General features: G+C 44.6%; 3 protein-coding genes across 9 annotated transcripts; 1 reads left to right on the top strand and 2 right to left on the bottom strand.

Moving 5' to 3' along the window:
- The first annotated feature begins 303 nt into the window (after nt 1–303).
- Nucleotides 304–8,097, top strand: LOC125745379 (rabenosyn-5). Of its 2 annotated transcripts, XM_049018174.1 has the most exons (12): nt 304–442; nt 2,464–2,767; nt 2,857–2,988; nt 3,494–3,594; nt 4,382–4,427; nt 4,565–4,726; nt 5,285–5,541; nt 5,622–5,692; nt 5,810–5,896; nt 5,978–6,080; nt 6,192–6,296; nt 6,402–8,097. In XM_049018174.1, exons 2-12 carry the CDS (start codon nt 2,605–2,607, stop codon nt 7,407–7,409), a joined length of 2,235 nt encoding a protein of 744 aa, XP_048874131.1. In that variant the 5' UTR covers nt 304–442; nt 2,464–2,604; the 3' UTR covers nt 7,410–8,097. The 2 variants fall into 2 exon arrangements, with proteins under 2 accessions (XP_048874131.1, XP_048874132.1); XM_049018175.1 differs by lacking the exon at nt 2,857–2,988.
- On the bottom strand, nt 7,778–9,648 carry mrps25 (mitochondrial ribosomal protein S25). Its single transcript, XM_049018235.1, has 4 exons — nt 9,408–9,648; nt 9,208–9,314; nt 8,903–8,990; nt 7,778–8,585 (listed from the first exon to the last, which is right to left on the bottom strand). Exons 1-4 carry the CDS (start codon nt 9,539–9,541, stop codon nt 8,396–8,398), a joined length of 519 nt encoding a protein of 172 aa, XP_048874192.1. The 5' UTR covers nt 9,542–9,648; the 3' UTR covers nt 7,778–8,395.
- A 209-nt stretch (nt 9,649–9,857) lies between these two features.
- Nucleotides 9,858–20,974, bottom strand: nr2c2 (nuclear receptor subfamily 2, group C, member 2). Of its 6 annotated transcripts, none has more exons than XM_049018178.1 (15): nt 17,932–20,261; nt 17,235–17,788; nt 16,493–16,600; nt 15,906–16,106; nt 15,596–15,701; nt 15,262–15,441; nt 14,750–14,897; nt 14,541–14,631; nt 14,323–14,456; nt 13,927–14,104; nt 13,620–13,741; nt 13,222–13,361; nt 12,886–13,023; nt 12,702–12,807; nt 9,858–12,498 (listed from the first exon to the last, which is right to left on the bottom strand). In XM_049018178.1, the coding sequence occupies exons 2-15, from the start codon at nt 17,439–17,441 to the stop codon at nt 12,324–12,326; spliced, it is 2,034 nt and encodes a 677-aa protein (XP_048874135.1). In that variant the 5' UTR covers nt 17,442–17,788; nt 17,932–20,261; the 3' UTR covers nt 9,858–12,323. The 6 variants fall into 6 exon arrangements, with proteins under 6 accessions (XP_048874135.1, XP_048874136.1, XP_048874138.1 ...); XM_049018179.1 differs by having other exon boundaries at nt 17,953–20,261; XM_049018181.1 differs by lacking the exons at nt 17,235–17,788; nt 17,932–20,261 and adding an exon at nt 20,839–20,974.
- Between the last annotated feature and the right edge of the window lie 234 nt (nt 20,975–21,208).

Raw genomic sequence — 21,208 nt, 5'->3', positions numbered from 1 at the left:
ACCCTCGTTTGGGTTGCAGGAGCCAATGTTCATAAATGCTATTTTCACAAACACGCTTACAAAATCTCTTTCAAATATTTTTAAAGATCACGTTCTTAGAGCAGCCCTAATAGATGACGTCTGGTTTTCGTGGCACACGAAGATTAGAAGAATATACTTTCTAAGTGCTATTTAAACGTTCGTATACCGCGGGCCCTAATACTTTAATGATTCAAGGCGAATAATGAAACAAGATTGGGTTCGATATCCATTTCGTTCGGTTTGTCCTACATGTAGTACCGTACATAGAAGCGAGGGTACAGTCATGTGACTTATCATGTGACTGGGAAGGGCTGTAACCTTTTCATCAGTCTGTTGGGGCTGTGACTGCATTGTTGAAGATATTCAGCTGATATTCAGCTATCTTCTCTAGAAAGAATTGTTAATCTTTGTATTGTAATCTGTAAGTACATGTTGGCTGTCTTTTTCTTGCTTTTCAAATTGTTGTTTTTCAATGATGAAACTGCCAAGGAGTTTATCCCGTCGGCTTACTGTTTTGTGTCGTTTATGAGCCAGTTAGCTACTTTGCTGTGTTTTATAAGCAGTGTGCCTGGACTGGTTTGTCATCAAAAGTATTTGATAACAGTCTGATAGTCTCCGTTTATGTCGTTGCCGTATATAAATAAGTAACCTTCTTGAAACTTCAGACAGTTGTTTTCCTTTGACAAATTATGGGTGTAGTCTGCAGTAGTCATTCTGTTTCGCAGACGGCAATAAATACAACACCTGACTTTATTATGAATTATGTAGTCTGCAGAGTATAATATAAAGTATTGACTGCGCGCTTTCATTTTTGCCAGTTATATCGGTTAGATAACAAAAGCTACTGTTAGAAAACGCGTTCTTAAAATGGATTAGACTTGTTAGCAGTCTAGAACAAGAAATTAAATAATATACCTAAATTTCCTTGCTGGTATATTTCACAAAGCACTCGGTCTTTATTTGGGTCCGTTAGTTTTTGTTTGATGGGTGTTTTTCAGAAAATAAGATTTCGTTTTTTTTTTCTTCTAACAGCAACAATAACACAAATGATATTATTGTTAATAGTATTCTTATTAAAATTCTGATTATTATTTAGCTTTAGGTGAGCGGTTGTTTGTGCATTTTAAGTATTGTTTCTACGTAATGATATTATGACACTGTAAGTGTTGCACGTATGATAGCTTATAAATTTTTGCTTCAGTCATAAAGGCATTTGCCATTGCTCTGCAATTCCGTTAATGTGCCTTATCGACTTCCTGGTAGTGATATGTCAGCTCAGTGACAATTCATTAAAAAACAATAAGTTGCTTAGACTATAATGATGCGTGTTGTGTGAACAGCACAGACCGGACAGCGACTTTGATGACTATTTTCCTAACCCTGCCTGCTGCCAAGGACCTGTATTCCAAAGGACTATAATTCCATTTCAATAAAAAACTGTCTGCTCCTCATCCTGTTCTGTTCTGACATTTTGCATTTTTGTGAAACTGCCTTTACAGTTTATAACTACATTAACATTAGCAAAACAAGTAATTGTCCCGCACTGCAGCTTTCTTTTAATAATTTATTTTTAACGAATACCAAAATATACGAACCATACTTTAAATAAAAATCTCTTGTAAATAAGAACACTGACCAAAGAGGTATAACTGTCCAACTAATTATAGTTTTACTTAGAAAATGATGTATGCAGCAGCTTTGACATTCACCCTAGTATGAATAGGTACCAAGTCACATGAGTTGGAGCTAATCATCCGATGGAATGATTTTAGTTACACCACTGTCTCAAAGAAGTTCTCCTGTTCTTTTCAGAGTGTTCTGGTTTCTGATTCTTTCTCTGACTGATAGAATTGTGTAAAATCGCGATTTTTGCACCAAATGCTTTCCTTTTACTTTATCAAATTAATCTTTTTTTTTATTATTTTTTTAAAGCAGTCCTACTGCTGCCGCCTCACGAATCACTGGCACTGCAGACGTTGCAAGTCACCGCAGGGCAGCCTTCATTTGGCACTTCAGAATATTTCCACACCGGTCACATTGGAATCGGCAGTGTTCTTTGAACTGGATGGCAGTTTCATAAATTTGACGGGCATTCTGGGAAGTCATTCGAGAAAAGTTCAGATTTTTTTTTTGAGGAGTTCATCCGAGTGGAAATAAAATCTGTTGAAGATCGATCATACGTGTCTAAAAATGTATCTGTACCGATATATCATTATGATTGGCCTGCTGCTGCATGTCATCTTTTTAGTGCTGGTTGTTCTTTATTCCCAGCTCTCAAAACGTCTTATTCGCTAAGATCCATCCATATTTCCATAAAGCTCGTGCAGCACAGGGTCATGGTGAGTCTGTGTGTCAGAAATCAGAGGGTGCCAGGCAGGGCAGAAGGGATCCCAGGTCCATTACATGATCTTATCACCTCTGTCCCCCCACTGTGTGTTGCAGGGTTGGGGAGCAGTGGCCTGGAGCATGTGAGAGGTGTGCGCTGCTCCCAGATGGACGCAGCATGAGAGATTGCTGTGGCCCGGCTGTTTGCCATCGGGACCTGTGCTTACTCCTCCATTTGGAGCCGACAGCGCCCCCTGCATGGCGTCGGGATATGCAGCTTCCTTCGAGGGCCAGGGGGAGGTGAAGGAGGGCTTCTTGTGCCCCTTGTGTCTGAAGGACCTGCAGTCCTTCTACCAGCTGCAGGATCATTACGAGGGGGAGCATTCTGGCGAGGACCGTGACGTCAAGGGCCAGCTGAAGAGTGAGCTGCAGCATGTCGCCCTCTTCATTCATTCGGCAGCATTGAAGACGTGGCCAGGGTTCAACCAGTGTGTTTTTGTTGTGTGTCAGGCTTGGTGCAGAAGGCAAAAAAAGCCACAGACAAGCTGCTGAGGCGGGATGGGGAGGAGCGGGCTGATGCTGGGGGCTGTGAGTCCTACTGTGGGGGAGTGGACCCCTTGATGTGGGAGCCTCAGGAGCTGGGTGAGACGACGGGGGAGGGTACCAGCAGGGTACTTCTTTAGGGCATGCAGTTAATTCCGACTGACAAAGTATCTACAACGTTAACTGACAGCCTTAAGGAAAGCGAAACAGAGAAGGTTTTGGGTATAAGGGTGACTGTACTTAGGGTTTTTCAAAGGCTTAATGTCATCCCATCTGGCTTTTTAGAGGTTCATATTTGCACAGAGAAAACTTTTCAGCTCAGTTCAGTTTTATTTTTCTATCACATTTTCACAACATTACATCGTCTCAAAGCGGCTTTACATTATCCCTGCCCAAAGCCCCCAGTGAGCGAGCCAGAGGTGACAGTGAGAAGGAAGCGCTGTAGCAAGAAACCTTGGGAGGAATGAGACTCATGCTTCGGGGGCCGGCAGAGGAAATCATAAGGACAAGATGGCAGAAGCCTAATTTATACAGTGCAAATAACACCCTTATTTTAAGGGTGTGGATGATGTTTCTAAATGAGCTTTCATCATGGTATGTCTAGGAGCAACAAGGAGCCATCTTGACACCTTCAAGAAGTACAGGGCGGCGAGGATAGACCACTATGTCATTGAGGTCAACAAGCTAGTCATCAGATTAGAAAAAGTGAGTCGATGTCATTCACCTCACTACTGTTCTTCAAATGTGACGATCTATGCATATATGTACACCAGGGCTTTTCAAATCTGGCCCTCCACTCCAAATTCAGGCCTTGCTTTCAGTTTTCCCATGTAGTTAGTTTAGTGATTACTGGTTACAGGAAAATCAGCAGGGCTCGGACCTTGAGGACTGTGATTCGAATTGCCCTGATGTACACAAACGAGTTGATTCATTATGACCAGCCCCACACGAAGCAAATAACATCGACCGTCTCATCCGCACCTACCCAGCCCCACATACAGCATTACTTCCATAATTTTTTGTGCAGTTTTTTGTCACAGTAGCTCTTCTCTTGGTTCATTCCAGACGGAATAAACATAATTTACATTTCGTATCGATAAATCCTGGTCGCCCAAGACCCTTTTGGCGGATTGTGGCTCTTCCCTCCTTGGACTGCTGTCAGCGGATACTACCGCTGACTGTGAGCCCCCTACAAGATTTGCCGTGGATCCTCTGACCCAGTCGTATGGCCATATCGATGTGGCTCTTTGTCAAAGTCACTCAGATCTTTATCTCTGCCCATTTCTTCTGCATTCAACACGTCAACTACAAGTACTGAGTGTTAACTTACCATCTAGTATATCCCAGACCTTAACACCCACTCTCTTTGCTAGGTAATTGACATTATTTGTTTCATGTGGTGGTCATAAAGTCTTCCACTGAGCAGGATTAAAAAATACCACATATTTGAATTGTTTAACCTGACTAATTGACCTGTGTTTTAATTTCCCAGCTGACATCATTTGACCGAACCAGTGCAGACGCTGCCAAAATTAGAGGTAAATTGTGCTTTTGGTGGTTCTGTGAGTATATGAAACTCAATAATGCTGCCAGCCTGTCCCTAACCTGTCCCGTTACTGACACAGTACTAGTGTAGCCCCCCCGAATCATTTCCACCTGTTTTCCCGCCACGCAGCTATCGAGAAGTCAGTGGTTTCCTGGGTGAACGACTCCGATGTGCCACTTTGCCCAGACTGCGGGAACAGGTTCAACATGCGCAACCGACGGCACCACTGCCGCCTGTGCGGCTCTATCATGTGCAAGAAATGCATGGAGTTCGTGCCCCTCCCCCTGGCATGTGAGTCAGCAGACATGCTCGCACACGGCCGCACAGCTCTCAGTGCTACACTGGAATGCTTCCTGTGACTTAACACAAAAACCTCCACATGGTGGGTTCCCAGCCCACCCCCCCCCCCAGTCCATCCCATGCATTATGGAATTCTATTGCAATGAAAAAGAAAATGCAGTGATTCATGAAAATGTTTTCTGTATTTTCATACATATTTAGTACAAATTTTATCATTTTATCGCGGGGGATATTCCCACTGGTTCTACCGATCTTTGCAATTCTTTGCGACCTATTCATTCATAGACCTATTCATTGTACTGTAGTAATTGATGGTAAATTGCCTTCTGTATACCCGGGCGTGGATGTATGGGAGTAATTGTTTGTATAACAAGTTAGTTTTTTTTTTTAAATAAATAAAACAAAACATGGCTGCCATCCAGATATAAGGGCAAGAAAATCTACCTGGAACCCAATGTCAAATTTTAAATTGTGCATTTCATGGCTGAAGTAGAGTGTGACAGGCCAAACACGCTTAATGCCTCTATTCTCCGGGTCGGCTGGGAGCAGACAAGCTGACGAGTGGCACCCGGGAGGCATTGTGCGCCTCGGGCAGCCCGGGCAAGTCCCAGTCCCCTCCAGCAGGTGGCAGCGCGCAGGGCTCACGGCGCGGCAGCATCAGCAGCCTGAGCAGCGTGAGCTCTGTGCTAGAGGAGAAGGATGAGGAACGCATCCGCTGCTGCGGGCACTGCGTGGAGGCCCTGCTCAAGAGGCAGGAGAGGCTGGAGGAGAAGGAGCACGTGCCCAGCATCGTCCAGCTCTACGAGGTTCGCGGCCCTAAATCGCTCGCCCCTTTCAGCACGTTCCTCACCATGCTAACATCTCCTTTTCCATCGTCCTCCATCAGAAGCTGAGGCTTTGCATAGATAAGGTGGAGCAGAAGGCCCCGGAGTACATACAAATGGCAGAGTCCCTCAAGTGAGACGCTCCTCTTTCGTAATTTATTCTCCTTTTATTAAGGGTCCAAAGCACGAAGTGCTATGGAACCTTATTTGATCTGTGTTTGCTAACCCATGTCCTTTTACTTCCTGGCAGTTCTGGGGAGACGACATTCAACCTAGAACACGCTAATGGCCTGCGAGTGGAAGTTCAGAAGTACTACGAACTGATCGATGCTCTAAGGTACAGACGTTAGATTGGAAATGTATACAACACGACGGGATTAGTTGCAACTTTAAAATGCTCAAATTTCCTCCCCCGCAGCAAAAAGATACTCATCCTTGGAGTGAACGATGAACCCCCACCCCCCCCTAAGAGCCAGCAGCTGCAGAGGATGGTCCGCTACTCAGCTACACTCTTCATACAGGTGAGTTTCATGCAGACAAGGCCGCACAGAACGGGCACTTTTGCGGTGAGACTCGGACAGCTCCCCGCAGGTCGGAGCTGCATGCGACGCAGGTTTCTGATTGCATTTCAGGAGAAACTGCTAGGATTGATGTCTCTCCCAACAAAAGAGAAATATGAAGAGCTGAAGGCGAAAAGGAAACAAGAACTTGAGAAGAAACTGCAGCAGGAGAAACAGGTGAGAGGAATGTTTTTCGTTTAAGCGATCTGAAATTAAACAGGATGATCCCAGGGCTGCCCAAAATCGATCAGCAGTAATTCAAGATTTTTCTTGTACCATTAGGCTGCACTTGAGGCACAAAAACGGAGGTCAGAGTTGGAAAAGACAAGGCCAGGGCCCAGTACCAATGGAGAGACTCCCCAGCCGGTCAAGCCCATCATGACCAAGGCTGGGGGCTGGTTGCCGTCCTCCAGCACGCTGCACACGAAGAACATCCAGGACCCTCTGCTGCAGCAGATTGACAACATACAGTCCTTTATCAAGCAGGCTCGGGCCGCCCAGCGAGTGGACGAGGTGGCCACGCTGGAGGAGAACCTGCGGCAGCTGCAGGACGAGTACGACCAGCAGCAGACCAACCTGGCCATCGAGCTGTCCAAGAGCCTGGCCGAGCAGGAGAGCCTGGAGGAGGCACGACCTGCACGGGGCTGGGAGGAGGAAGGGGAGGAGGACACCGATATGTACATGGAAACCAGCAAGACCAAGATCAGCCCTCTCTCCAAAACCCAGTCCATGAAGGGCTCCCATGAGCTCCCCTGTCAGGAGCAGGCACCTCCCCAGTCGTCACACTGGGAGAAGCCACCGGCCCAAACTGTAAAACCGAGTAGCATGTCTGTTGCCTCCCTCAATCCCTTCGAGGACGACGACTCCAGCCCCCTAGCAGAGGACCAATCCAATCCATTTGCCGTGGAAATCCTGAAAGAAAAGGCTCAGATGGACATGCCCAATGGCAAGAAAGAGTACAATCCCTTTGATGAAGATGAAGAAGAGGAACAGCCACCAGACCCAGGTGACCTAGGAGGGGGACTAAACCCCTTTGATGATGAGGTTGATGAAGGTAGTGAGACCAAGGACAGACCTCCAGCTGTCCATGCAGGGGCCTCCACAAACCCCTTTGACATGCCAGACGAGGACGTCATCGAAGAGGAGCTTCTACTCCAGCAGATCGACAACATCCGCGCGTATATTTTCGACGCCAAGCTGAGCGGCCGTGTGGACGAGGTGGAGCTACTCTCAGAAAACCTGCGAGACCTGCAGCACACTTTGAAGGAGCAGAGGAGGAAGACACATTGAATGAAGTCCCTCATGTAGGCATCCGTACGTCTTATTACCTGTGGTGGAGCATCATGAACAGCATGCCACAGTTGTCATGAAGGACTACTGTATCAAGATTTGAATGTGGAGAAGCAAATTGCGGGTTGAGTTACGTAATGTTTGTCTTGACCACCAGCCAGAAGACAGGGTAATACAGCAAATGTTTCTCCTGTTGTTTGTGTTCAAATGCCACTGAATGCCCAAATTCCACAAATATTCATTTGACCTAAAATCTCGATTTTCATTTGATTATGTCAGCAAAATTGATCTGTTTTAAGACCCAGTCAAAACTTTAGATCATCTCTCAGTTTGTAAATGATGTGACGTGTACAGTTTGAGTGACAGTATTGGACTCTGCACTTTTTTCAGGTTTATTCATCAGCATTTAACACTAATTTGATACAGAGTAGCAGTATTATACCGTTTGCAATCCCCGGTGTTTTTTCTGACCTTGTTAAAAATCCTACTAAACTATATGATGACTACCCACAATGCACCACTAAAACACACTAATGCATTTTGAATGAACCAAGAACCATACGTTTCTTATGTATATCTGTTGATTGTACATGGATAAAACAAGTAACTTTCTTGACTGTGACCTGTGTTACTTTTTGCATTTATCAGAAGTTGCATCCTGCAGTAATAAAACTCACCCAAGAACAAACTTGTCATTTTTTAAATAATGAGTACTTTAAGGTGCTGCATCGGTGGCCTGTTTGTGTAACATTTCAGTGTGTACTGAATTTCCATTTCATGTGTTTTGACAATTCAACCTGTAACTTGAAATGCCTGATTAAAAACTTTGGAACACGGGGAATACTTTTACATATGCAACACACGGATCATATGGTTGTCCACCAAATATATTGCAACTTTTTACAAGTCCATTTTATTTTTATTGTGCATAAACAAAACGTATTTCACCAGAGTTCAATATTTACAAAGGTCTTGCTGTATCAACGTCACTCCTGGCTCGCCTTCATCTGGTTTCGATACTTGCCCGTCATCTCCTTGGGCAGAGGCACTATGCCCGGACATGGCACCTGCCCATCTACCTCGCACAGACACTCCCTCAGGCAGTACTTTCTGTGCCCAAAGTTGGCTGGGTTTGACGTCACCATAGCAGCTAGAGCCTCTGCCTGCAGAACCTCTCTAAAGAGACCAAGACGAAATGGAGGAGGAGACAATGACAAAACAATTAGACACCTATTTAAAACCAAAGTTCGGAGAGGTTCTCGAACATTCATTAAAAAAAAAAAAAAAAAACATTTCAAAGCTGCATACTGTGTCACTAGCCTCTGTTAATTTGAATCAACGAATAAACAAAGAATTCCAATGTCAGCCCAAAACCAACAGAATTACAAGTGATCAAAACTGTTTTTCCTAAGACTACAAGCAGGTCATTAGAGACTCACAATCTAAGGTCCCAGCATTAAAGGACTTCATGTGACGCTACTACTTGTACTTACTGTGTCTTGCCAACAATCTTCTTGATGTGCTGGGTTATTTCATTGTGATTTTTTCCTTCTACATCCACCAAAACTTGCTCCCCATCATCTGGAACAGGAATTACTGTAGTGAGACCTCCGGGCTTTTTCTATTTTATTCCTTATAACTGACTAAGAAAAAAGATGCTTGCAATATATTGGCGCTTTATCAATCAAGTTGACACTGCACAACTACCGCTATTTCCGTAAATGTACACTTACGTACACACACATTGTACGTACATACATACATACATACATACATACATACATACATACATACATACCCAGGTAAAACTTTAGGAACGGTGATGGCGTCATATTCTTGAACATTAAGATTTGGACCCAGGGATTTCTGTATTGAATTTGAGGGATTTTAAAAAACACGAACTTCCTACAAAGGAAAAACACACATGAAATCGGTTAACGGTTAACAATGGTACTGCTGCAATCCGGAATAGCAAAATTCGGCACGAATAACACTGACCTTGCCCCCTCACTCAGCTCTCCGTGCGTGTTATAATTAACCGTCATGATTTTTACAAAATTCTTAAAGACAACGTCTCCTTTCTGAAGGTACTCCAAGGTTCTCCGAATGGGAAACCGTCCTTTCATAGGCATGACTAAAAAAAAACACACTTATTCCCTCACTATCAGCTGCAACATGAAGACCTTAATGCACATTTCCCAAACCACTCTTCTTCGGTAGTGCTAAAAGACGTTCTTAATCCTACCAAAAAGTACAATGCTGCCACCTATTGGACTGGAGATGTAATATATTCATACTCGTGAGATCTCACCAGATCAGTCACCAGAAGTAAAGCAAGTTAGAAGGATTCCATCAGTGATAAAAAAACACCAGTGACCATAAATCATTTACATTCTGTACAGTCCCATAGAATTGAGAGAATTAAGAAAAATGTAAAACAAACAGGCATTTAATTGCATTATGTAATTTAATCATACAAACAGCTCTGTATGGATTTTTTTAAGCCACGACATAACTCCACATTTTAACAGCATTTAATAAAATGCATAAGCTACTTCATGCATTGCAATGCTTTATATACAAAAACAACAATGCCACTTTTCTTCTGGTTCAATGACACTGATTATTATAAAACTTTAAGATTAAAAAAGGACATGCAGTCATTTTAATGAAATTACATGTACAGTACAAAGCTCAATTCACATAAAAGACCAGTCATATACAACAGTCTTGGAAGGTTTAAAACCCAATAAGTGAATGACATACACACAGTTATCATTAAAAATTTTAAGATATACATTACTTCTGATTCTTATAATATGTTACTTTTACAGACATGGTTTTTTTCACTCCATGTCAAACTGCAGAGATCGGCATCGGTACTTACAGTACCACTCCTTTAGTGAGAAAACCATAGTTTTAAGACAAATCAAGAGATATTTCTTTTGACCTATAAATATAGACAATCGATCACATCTCAATACGCATATCTCAATAATCAGCGTGCAGTAAAAACCTTGGATTTATACGCAGTTGATAATCAAAGTGTTAAACGCAAAAGCTTACGGCATTAATAACGGAACGCGCAACTTGTAGAATAGAGCGAACACACATACATATTTACAATAATATGATTTTACATTGGGATCAGGAATACGTAATCTTAGGGGAAGATACTTGGGAAGGATGCATTGGTGTAAGACCCACAGTGTCAGCCACTCTCAGAGCTGTCCAATCAAGGCCCACACAGGTATTAACATCCACTGCATATTTTCTTTATGGGAAAATATAAAACACCAAGAACAATAAATACATTTTAAAAAAAGACAACGAAATTCCAGGCTTTCAAAAGGTAATGAATGCCTCTTATACAGCGCTTGATTGTCATGGCAGCAACAGAAATGGGGGTGATGAAAGCATTACAGTGCAGACATGGAGGGGGGGGACGTTTGCATTGTTAATCCTAATGCTATAGGCCTAAATAAAAGCAGTGAGGGGAGCGTAAACCATCTAAAACACATTAACTAAAAACCACAGGCAACAAATACAACAATAACTAAACCTTAACCTGATGCAATTTTCTGTGGATTTATCAAGTACCTGTGACTGAAAATAAAAACACGCACAGACACTGACATCTAGGAAATGTATGATGACATTTTCATGTAGAACATAATAGTGTGGGCGGAGCTTATTTACTGTACTTCACAAATAATGTAAAATGGCCAACTACTGAGTCCAACAATTAAGTGCAAAACATTTGAGAATGTAAAAGAAGAACTATTTCTAGTTTGAGGGGCACCATGGAAAAAAATGTCATTCAAAAGTACTTGGGGGGAATTAAATCTACTTAGAATCCAGGCAGCCCATGTTTTACAAAATAAAATGACACCCTTGGTAAGTCTGATTACTTCCAAAATGAAGTACTAACCAGAACTCAATTAAACTCCATCCATCCATCTCCTGTAGCTGCTTGTCCTATTCAGGGTCGGGGGGTCCGGAGCCTATGGGTGCAAGTCATGGAACAACCCAGGATGGGGGGGGCAACCGATCACAGGGCACACTCATAGCCAATTCACTCACACCTGTGGGCGATTTGGTAACTCCAGTTAATCTCAGCATGTTTTTGGACTGTGGGGGGAAACCAGAGTGCTGGAAGGAAACCCCACAACGACATGGGGAGAACATGCAAACTCCGCACACATGGAGCCATGCGGAGACTCGAACCTGGGTCCCAGAGGTGCAACAGTGCTAACCACTGCACCACCATGTCACTCACAATTACACTCAATTCACATTATTTCAGATTTCTGTTTGTCCTAAGCGACAGAATGTGCAACCCCAGGGGCACTGTAAGGGGGGGGGGGCAGGGTTTTATTTTGGACGATTCAGGGGTCCTAAAAAACTGCAACATGATTAAATTGATCTAAAATGATATACTATCATGGGGCCTAAAATCGTTACCAGCGCCCCCATGTGGCTCCCTGCCAAACTCTCCGCTAGAATGCGGGAGCCATCATGAACCTAAGCAAGAAGATTAAATGGGACAGTAGCCTTGCCTAGTTTAAAAAGTTCAGGGCTTTTACAGGCTTCGGTCTGGTGAAGTGCTGTGCAGTGCACACTAAGGTGCAGACCGATGGGCTGGTTCCCCTTCAGATGGGGCACTTCTGGAGAGATGTGACTTAGGAGATGGAGCTGGACCCCCCCCCCAAAACCCCTAATCTACCAACACCCTACAGAGCACAACAAGTACCTGGTCAGGAGGGGTAGGGAACCTAGATGGAATAGCTAAGCTTTAATCAGAGTCAATGATTCTCACTGTAATTCCCATTTTACAAAAACAAATAATGTCTTTTTAAAAAAACATCATAAAGTGTGAGCATGGAAAGGCGTCCTTGCCCTGGGAGGCGTGAGTCACGCCGAGGTGCCCGTGATCTGGCTGTTGTACTCGGCCGTCTCCATCTTCAGGATGTAGGGGATGATGCTGTCGATGGGCACGTTGCCGATGAGGCCGGTGAAGAAGAGCTCCTCCGTGATGCTGGAGCTCATCAGACGCAGGGCAGGGAGGCGCATCAGGATGCGGGCCAGCCTGAAGCACAAAGCCAGGGCAGAGTTACGGCCAGGCAGCTACTGACACTGTCCTCCTACACTCTCGGGGGTGTGCATCTGCTTGGATCTCCCCCAGGACGTCTCGGAAATGCTGGGCAGTAAGGATCAGCTCTCCATTTCCACACGTTGCCATATATATTGTCTTGCTGCCTTTAGGTGGAAGTTGTCTGAGTTGAGACTTACCTGTAAGTGTCATCTGGGTAGGTCTTCTGAATGTAATCCTGGAGCTCCATCTGGGCTTTCTCCTGGAACTTCTCTATTTGGCTGGTGCTGCTCAGACCTGGGTGGTCTGGGGAAGAAGCGCGTGGTGAGAGGGGGGCCGTTTGGTGGCCGTGTGGCCGATCAGACAGCCCTACACTTTGCTCACCGGGGCTGAACAGCACGATGGCTTTCAGGTACGCGTATTCATAGCCATCTGTCTCCAGCTTGGCCATGCTGTTGCAGAACTCCTGTAGCTTCCAGATGTGCTCCATCACCAGCTTGATCCGGTCTCCCGACAACTTGTCTGCAGCACGCCAAGATGAAATGCCAAAAGGCACGTTAAATGAGTTCACTCCAGAGAATTACAGCTTCCAGCTCTGTTGCTGTATGGGGGAGGGTTGTATCAAACTGGGTCAGACCAAACGGCGACACCGTGACATGCAGATGGAGGAAAGGGGCCTGGCAAGCAGCTGCAGGCTCCCCATCGACCTGCGGACCGTACCGTCCTGGATGCTGCTCTGCAGGTGGTTGACGATGGCGGCGAGGATGGTGGAGAGACTCATAACCTGGGAGCACTGGGCCAGCCCCAGTGTGAAGAGCTCATTCCAGCAGGCGCGCACCAGGCTGGTGTTACAGTCCTGACTGGCAGACATATACACACAAAAGCCAAAACCTTACTGGGAGACATCAGCAAGTCCCCCAACAGTCCAACACTCAAATGTCATTGTGACTGAATAAAAAGAATAGACTAGACAATATCAAGGACAGCCACATCTGTGTTTGAATAGTGTTACTGAAGTACACAACACCTCAGGGCAAGGGCTACAGGTATGTCTGAGCGGCACCCAGTCTTCACCATGCTGGGATGGATCTGCTCACGCCAAGCACACATGGACTCACCCGAGGGCCTGGAAGGCGGGGATGGAGCGTGCCCAGTGCATGGACAGGAAGAGCAGGCGTGACGCCGACTCGCAGATGTAATGCACGTTCAGGTACTCGGGCATGGGGCTGGGCATGGTCAGCTGTGGGGAACACGAAGGTGAATCCCGGCAAGGGGGAGCCATACGAAACACAAATTCAGGGTACAGCTCACGGCCATTATATGGACAAGGTGACAAGCCTGTCAAACACATGCAGGAAACTCACTTCAGCAACATGTATGATCTGCAGTCACAATTCAAGCCTCTGATCTCATGGGAAAACAGACCTTAAAACTGACATGTGTGTCAGTGAGCAGCGGCCCCTCCACCTCCATGATGGGCGTGGCCTGGTCCCTGCTGATCACCTGGATGGCAGCCCCTCCGGCCCCGTCTACGCTTTCCACCAGGTTCCGCGCTTCGCTGCCATCCGTGGGGTTCAGGGCTTTGGCCAGTGTGTCGAAGGCACTGGTGAGAGGGCCGCACATGTCACGTCGGCATTGGCACACTATGCCACAAACATGCAGCACAAAGGAGGGCGCTCAAGACCCAGTCCGCCGCCACATCGAAGGGTCTCTTCTTGCTACCTAGTGAACGGGTTTTCCAAGGTTTTCAGAAGGACCATTAGACAATAAACTGGCACTCTTTGATGTGAGGGGTCACTGTACGGGCTGGAGGAAGAGTACCGAGTGATTTCGCTGGCTGATTGCTCTTCCTGCTGGACATCCACGGTATCGCCATTATTCAGAGATTCATTTAGGTTGGCAAGAGAGGTCACCACGTTGGCTAGTGTTCCCAGGTCTCCTTGGCTGGACTCGGCCTATTAGAAACGAGATACATGAATATGGAAGGTGCTAAGCTAACAGGGGGATAACAAAGCATCAACATGATATTCAGCACAAACCTTTGCATCTGTGGCTAAAAGTAACGTCCCATCTGCCTGCATTAGAGGCTGCTGAATGTTCACTAACATCCCTGGGTCGAGCAGGCTGGACCTGGTGAGTATTCAAAAACAGATCTGAGATCAGTGCATCAAATTATGAGGAAGGAAATCGAGCAGAGCTGGCACAGTAGCAGCAGAGAGAGGTCACAGGTCAGGGGGCGGGGCTTCACCTGGAGCCATCCTTGTCTGTGATGAACGTGGGCGTGGCTATAAGGGGGCTACGCAGGTCTTTCCTGATGTAAATCTTTTCGGTGGATGCAGCACAGTTTGCTGGCTTCTCCCGCGGCAAGTCAATCGGCTTACGCTCACTCTGCACAGCTAAGTGAGAAGGCAAGAAAAATCGTGCATATTCACTAAGGCACTAAAAGGCATAATTTAAGAGCATTGCTGCTAGGCAGTGACCTGTGTTAAGAAATAAATAGGTAAATTGTGATTTGCAGTTAAATGAAATTTGCGAGCCTTGTCATTTGTACTACTTGGATACATAAATAAATACCTATTTGACAATGACATGGCAAATAATAAATCGAATAACTCTTCTTTCTTGTACACATGTACGTTTATTTTTTGAGGACATGTATACTGTGCATGCATATTTGTATGTAAGCATATGAGGGGTCTGTGCGTGAATGTATACGCTGGTTCGGGCTGTTCGTTTGAGCTTTAAGCCAGACAGACTCACATTCCATCTTCATGCCCATTTCCAAGCACTTCCTCAAACGGCAGAATTGGCAGCGGTTGCGGTGGTGTTTGTTGACAATGCAGTCCTGGTTGCTGCGGCAACTGTAACTCAGGTTCTTCCTCACGCTCCTCTTGAAGAAGCCCTTGCAGCCTTCGCAGCTGACGGCGCCATAGTGACGACCTGGCAGGCAGAAACATCAGCCTAAAACAAACTAAATCAGCACCCCCCCCCCCAACCCAAAGCAGCGGGAAGAGTGGTGCATCTTCCCCAACTCAGACAGGTGAACAGTAATGGCCCGCAAATCGGGCGGTCTTCTCCTCGCCAGGGCCCATACCTGAGGCTTTGTCTCCGCACACGACGCAGTACTCCACAGGCTGCGGCCGGCCCACGTCGCTCGCCTTCCCAAGGAGACGTTCCACCGACGCGGCGTCCGTCACAATCTGAGACGACACACCGAAGTCGCGAGAGAAGCTTGGACATGCAAATGGGCACAGAGGGTCTGCACTGACGAAACCACCCATCTGTACTCATTGCTTTAAAAAATGTTTGAATTCATATTACTGCTTCTATTAGTGATACTAAAAACAATAATAAATGTGCGATCTTCCTGTTGCCGAGGGAGGTGTCGGGCCCCGGCTCCTTACCTGTATGCGGCCAGGCATGATATTGTCGGCCGTGGTGAAGATGAGCTGCTTGGTGTTCTGTGCCTCTGGCGAGGCCAGGATGACCTTGCTGGCACTCGAGCCATCAGGAGCTGCTAGGATGAACTGCTGCTTGGAAGTGCTTGAAGGGTCCACTGCAGTGACAATCTGGATCTTCTGCCCTGTCTGCTGGTCGGTGACGATCTGAGGGGACAAGCATGTGCTGTCGTAGAGCTGCCAAAAGGGGGACGTGAAACAATCCTGCAGCCCCACATCATAAATAGTTGATGAAGTACAGTTAAAAAATGTCTCTTTTAAGCTTTATTAGCAGTAAAAATGATGGAAAGTACCTGAAGGCGATGTGGAAAGGCAGGGTGAAACAAGCCAAAGGCCCTTTGGCACAGGTCATATGAGCCTCGTAACGACGGAAAACTGAGCTCACCGGGCTTGTTTAAACAGGCCTAATTTTTAAGGCATTACATGCAGCTATGATTGTATAACTGTAGGAGGTAGAGCATGGGAAGCAGAGCTGTGTAGGGGTGGTTCTGCATGGGGGGGTGTGCCTAGGTCCGCTGTCACAGGGACAGTACCTGTATGTGCTGTGCTGTGGAGACAGCAGAATCAGCAGAAATGATCTGGATACGCTGTGGAGAGCCGCTCATTACTGACCAGTCTGGGGAGGTCTGTACCGTCTGGACCTGGGAAACACAGCGACATCAATTCATACATTCTCCCCAAACCTGTCCCACTGAATTGAGTCAGATCTTTCTGTGGTAGAATATAAGTAAAGTGAATAAGTAGAAGGTTATTTTTAAAGCGCCATAAGGAGACATTACAACAGACACAGCAATGAGGAGATAAAAAAACACAAACAAACTCGATGGACAGTAAACACACAAACAAAACAAACAAAAAAGCACATGGCTACTTATAGGCTAGACTAAACAAATACATCATCAGCTGTTGTTCTTTTAAGTGTCAATGGTATTCTCTTATAACAACAAATCTGGTTTGATCACATGTAGCTTATGAAATGAGGTGGAACAGTACGCTATGCATGTTTCTAGTAGCCTACTTAAAGAATTTTTGGGATAGAAGTTTTTCATTAGTATTTACTCGTTTAAAAAAAATGCATGAAGTGTAAATATATATATATTATATATACAATCCCAATTCCAAAAAAGTTGGGACACTGCGCAAATTGTAAATAACAACAGAATGCAATGATATAGAAATCTCATAAACTAATATTTTATTCACAACAGCACATATAAAACATAACAAATGTTTAAAGTGAGACATTTTGCTATTTCAGTAAAAATATTGGCTCACTTTGAACTTCATGACAGAAACACGTCTCAAAAAGTTGGGATGGGGGGGCAATAGGAGGCTGGAAAAGTTAGTGGTACAAAAACGCAACGGCTGGTCTGCCGGTACCCATGAGCTGTCTCCGGAGACCCCCGGGCTAATTATTCCTTGTAGGACTCCTTCTTCAGCATGACAGCCCCCCTCACCTCTGGTGTCCACCATCGGGTACATCAGCAAGGCAAAGGGGATCGGAGGGAATGTTCCAACATTTCTCAGCCTTCCTGGGAAAGTCTATTCTGGGGTACTGGAGAGGAGGGTGAGATCGATAGTCGGATCTCGGATTCAGGAGCAACAATTCGGTTTTCGTCCTGGCCGTGGAACACTGGACCAGCTTTACCCCCTTAGGCCAGTAGAGGGGAGGACTGGGAGGACTTGAGGAGGACTGGGAGTTTGCCTATCCAGTCTACGTGTGTTTTCTGGACTTGGAAAAGGCTTACGACCGGGTTCCCCGAGGTGCTCTCTTGGGGGCGCTTCGGGAGTATGAGGTTCAGGGCCCGGTACTGTGGGCGATTCGGTCCCTGTATTAACAGAGCAGAATCTTGGTCGCATTGCTGGTAATAACTGAACTAGGATATAACTAGATTTAGATTTAGGATTAACTAGGAATAACTGATTTAACCACTGGACTCAAACCAAAAACAAACAATATTTAAGTTCATACTTCATAATGAGGTAGATTTACTTTTTCCATTTAAATGAAGAAGTGGCATCGAATACAAGTAACTGGAAAATGATTCTCTCTTTTCCATCAGGTCAGGAACGGAGCTCTGCCTTCAGTGGATGTTTTTCCAACAGTATGACATGGATTATTCCACCTAAGACCAAATGCGCAAACCGAAATTTCAGTGCTTTTAGTTCTGCTGGAATAGAGCCCTTTGTCCATCTTCCACTCATCTAAAGGACCAGAGAGACGTCAGCAAGAGGCTTTTTTCAAGCCGTCCGTTTCCTGAATGAGGACTCCCATAGCTAACTAGTCACTTCACACACTTTTACCAGACTACTGTCATTGCACATTTGATAGCTGATGTACTGCTCTCCATTTATGTCTATTTTGCTGGCAGTTTATCTTCATTATTATTTATTGTATTTTATTCTGAGTTTATTTAAATGTTATTCTTATCTTGTTAACACATATACCTACACCTACTAAATATCAGCTACAACAGAAAGGTTTTCGTACTACAACATCAAACCAGTGAAACCAGTGGTCAGGGCCCAGATTAAACTGTGTTTCCACCTGCAGTCTGCGCACTGAATGCCCCTAATATAATCGCTTGGTTTTACCGTTAGGAGAGTGACAGTTACACAGAACAATTTCGGGGGGGGGGGGGGGGGGGGGGGGGGATTCACACGCATCCCATGACAAATCGAGCCCCTGTGTGAAACATCTATTTAAACAGTGGCTCCTTAAAAGACATTTACCGACATTTTTAGCCCTCAGATAAAAATCATAGACAACTTCTGCCCTTACTAAATGAAGAACTGATTCCATTCAAAAATGGATTTGTCACATGACTGTTTCACATGAAGTAAACTGGGAGGACATTTTTATTATCCAATATAGACACAAAGTGGAAAAAAATAAAGTTACAGTCTAACAGTGCATCACACAACAACATCACCTGCTCCATATCCACTATTTGATGAGCTAACACCTCCGTAATGGTTGTCATGGTAATATAAATTATTAGTAAAATAAAACACAAGATTCTATCATACACTGCATAAATGCTATTCACATTTTAGCTGACCAGTATCATTATAATGATCATTGTCTTTAAAGATAATATTAACATTGGAGGAGGAGAAACCACGTGGCTGAATTGCCTTAAAAACAGGTTGCAATACAATTTAATTGCGTAATTTACAGGAGACGATTTATGCAATTCATGGCGAAAAATACTGTTATATACCTGCTGCTATATGTTAGAAAAAACAGTAGATTAAGTGGATGGTTCTAATTCATTCCATCATCTGATTAACCAAAGACAGAGGGCGCCACTGCGCTCTCCACTACGGTCACACCAGTATAACATAAAGTGTTCCATTCAGAGATAATGTTAGACGGATCAAATTATATTCAAACTAATATCGGCTCTACTATGGTTGAGATGCATATACATTTTTTTAATTCTTATAACGCATTGTTCACTGTAATTCTCCCTTTAGGACAACCTGAGGATTTTCCCTGACAAACTATTTAAGATTCTGGTTGCTCCAAAATTGCACCAACTCGACGATCAATAAAATAACTCCGAGTAACACAACAAACACAAAAGCACAAGCTTTATTTATATACAAGGTCAAGAAAGAGTCAGATCGGGTCAAACCTACTATCACTAGCAAAGGAGACTTGTCACAAGTAACACACTGAAACTTTAAGTAAAGCACAGCGTCTTAATGTCGCACATACTTAGATGTTAAATATTCAACTAAGTAAAATTTGACCCCCGATCAACCGTACACATCTTAAATACGTAAGCTTCAGGGTCCTGTTATCCTAACAAACGTTTACCGGGGCATTTCTACCAACAAAAGGATCCTTCGTGTCTGCTACTGATCCTCCGGATACTCAAAAACCCGACGTCAGTTTAGCCAACTCGAATAAAATATTCCAGGATATAACTGCAATTGAATTGTATTCATTTTATATCTACGCTCTGCAGCCAAAAGCATCTATTCTTTTTCCAGCTGGCATTTAGTTTTAGTTTTATGATTTTCTGAGCACAATAATGCGTTTGCTGATTATTTTGTGTAAAAATCGATATCTATATAAAAGCCTGTCGCGGTAGCTTTTCAATTTTAAAGCGCAGCAAACTAAACCCTTCAGACTTCGGGCCACGAGCTGCTCGTAGCACTCTGATTGGATAGCAACACCAATAAGCCACGCCCAATTGCTTTCTTATTTGTTGTCCGGCCGGTCAATCAACAGCAAATTCCTGCCGACATTAAAAAGCATTCAAAGAGAAAAAAAAAAGAACAAAATGGAGAATCTGGCGTAATGCCAAGATATGCTGAACACCCATTTAAATGTGCGATTTAAAAACGTCTAGCATCACAAGAAGGCCGTGATTTGCCATGCTATTTCAAGCGTAAAACTTGAGAACTAATCACACTCACGTAACCGTATGAATTTGCATGCCTAGGTACAAGACTGCAAACCAACCCCTGTCCCCGGGATGGCAAAGGTAAAAGGGTCGGGTTCAGCTGCGCAATAGCCAGCAAGCTAGCCTAGCTAGCAAGCTAAACACTAGCTGCTGTAAGCCGCACGTCTTTGTCTTCGTGTGTATCTGTTACTATTCGATCTTACACATTGGATTGCTTGCATTTATAAATGGAAAATGCATGTCATTTGTAACTTGCATACAAAGGCACGCCGATGGTAACGCAAATTAACAATTCCATATTTAAGTTTGACAGGATAGCCTCAACAGGGTTTGTAAAGTAAACCTGGCCCAAACTTGCCGAGGCTCACTGGATAGTTGAAGTGAAATTAGCCTCCTTTTGTCGCTGTCAGCTTTCAATATTGTCGGCTTCGCCTCGCCTCGAAAGTGAAATTAAGGCTTACCTCTTGGAATAAACAACACAGTTTTCGGATCTCAGATTTTTCGAAAAATATTTGTTATTGTTTTTCTTCTGTGAAAGGTCATAGTTCGTGACCCCGTTCCGCCAGCGTGCTGGGAGTTTTTTCTTCTTCCTCCTCCAGCGCCCTTCTCCTTCCTAGCGCACCGAGCTGCGCAAGCCAGACAGCGCGACGTCACCCAGTCTGCTAAACGGCCGGCGCCGATTGGCCAGCGCCTATGTCAATGTCTCTTTCTCGCTAGTTTTTCTGTAATGCATTTTTTGAAATTATGTGTCTGAGATCGGGACAGTAATGTGATTCATGAATTGTATGAGACTGAGAAGCATAACAGTATGCACGCTTAAATAGAAAGGGA

Source organism: Brienomyrus brachyistius, chromosome 6 (assembly GCF_023856365.1).
Source record: "Brienomyrus brachyistius isolate T26 chromosome 6, BBRACH_0.4, whole genome shotgun sequence".
In the NCBI taxonomy this organism is placed as follows: domain Eukaryota; kingdom Metazoa; phylum Chordata; class Actinopteri; order Osteoglossiformes; family Mormyridae; genus Brienomyrus; species Brienomyrus brachyistius.
The sequence above is the reverse complement of the archived record's forward strand: the minus strand, read 5'-3'. Positions and strand labels throughout refer to the sequence as shown.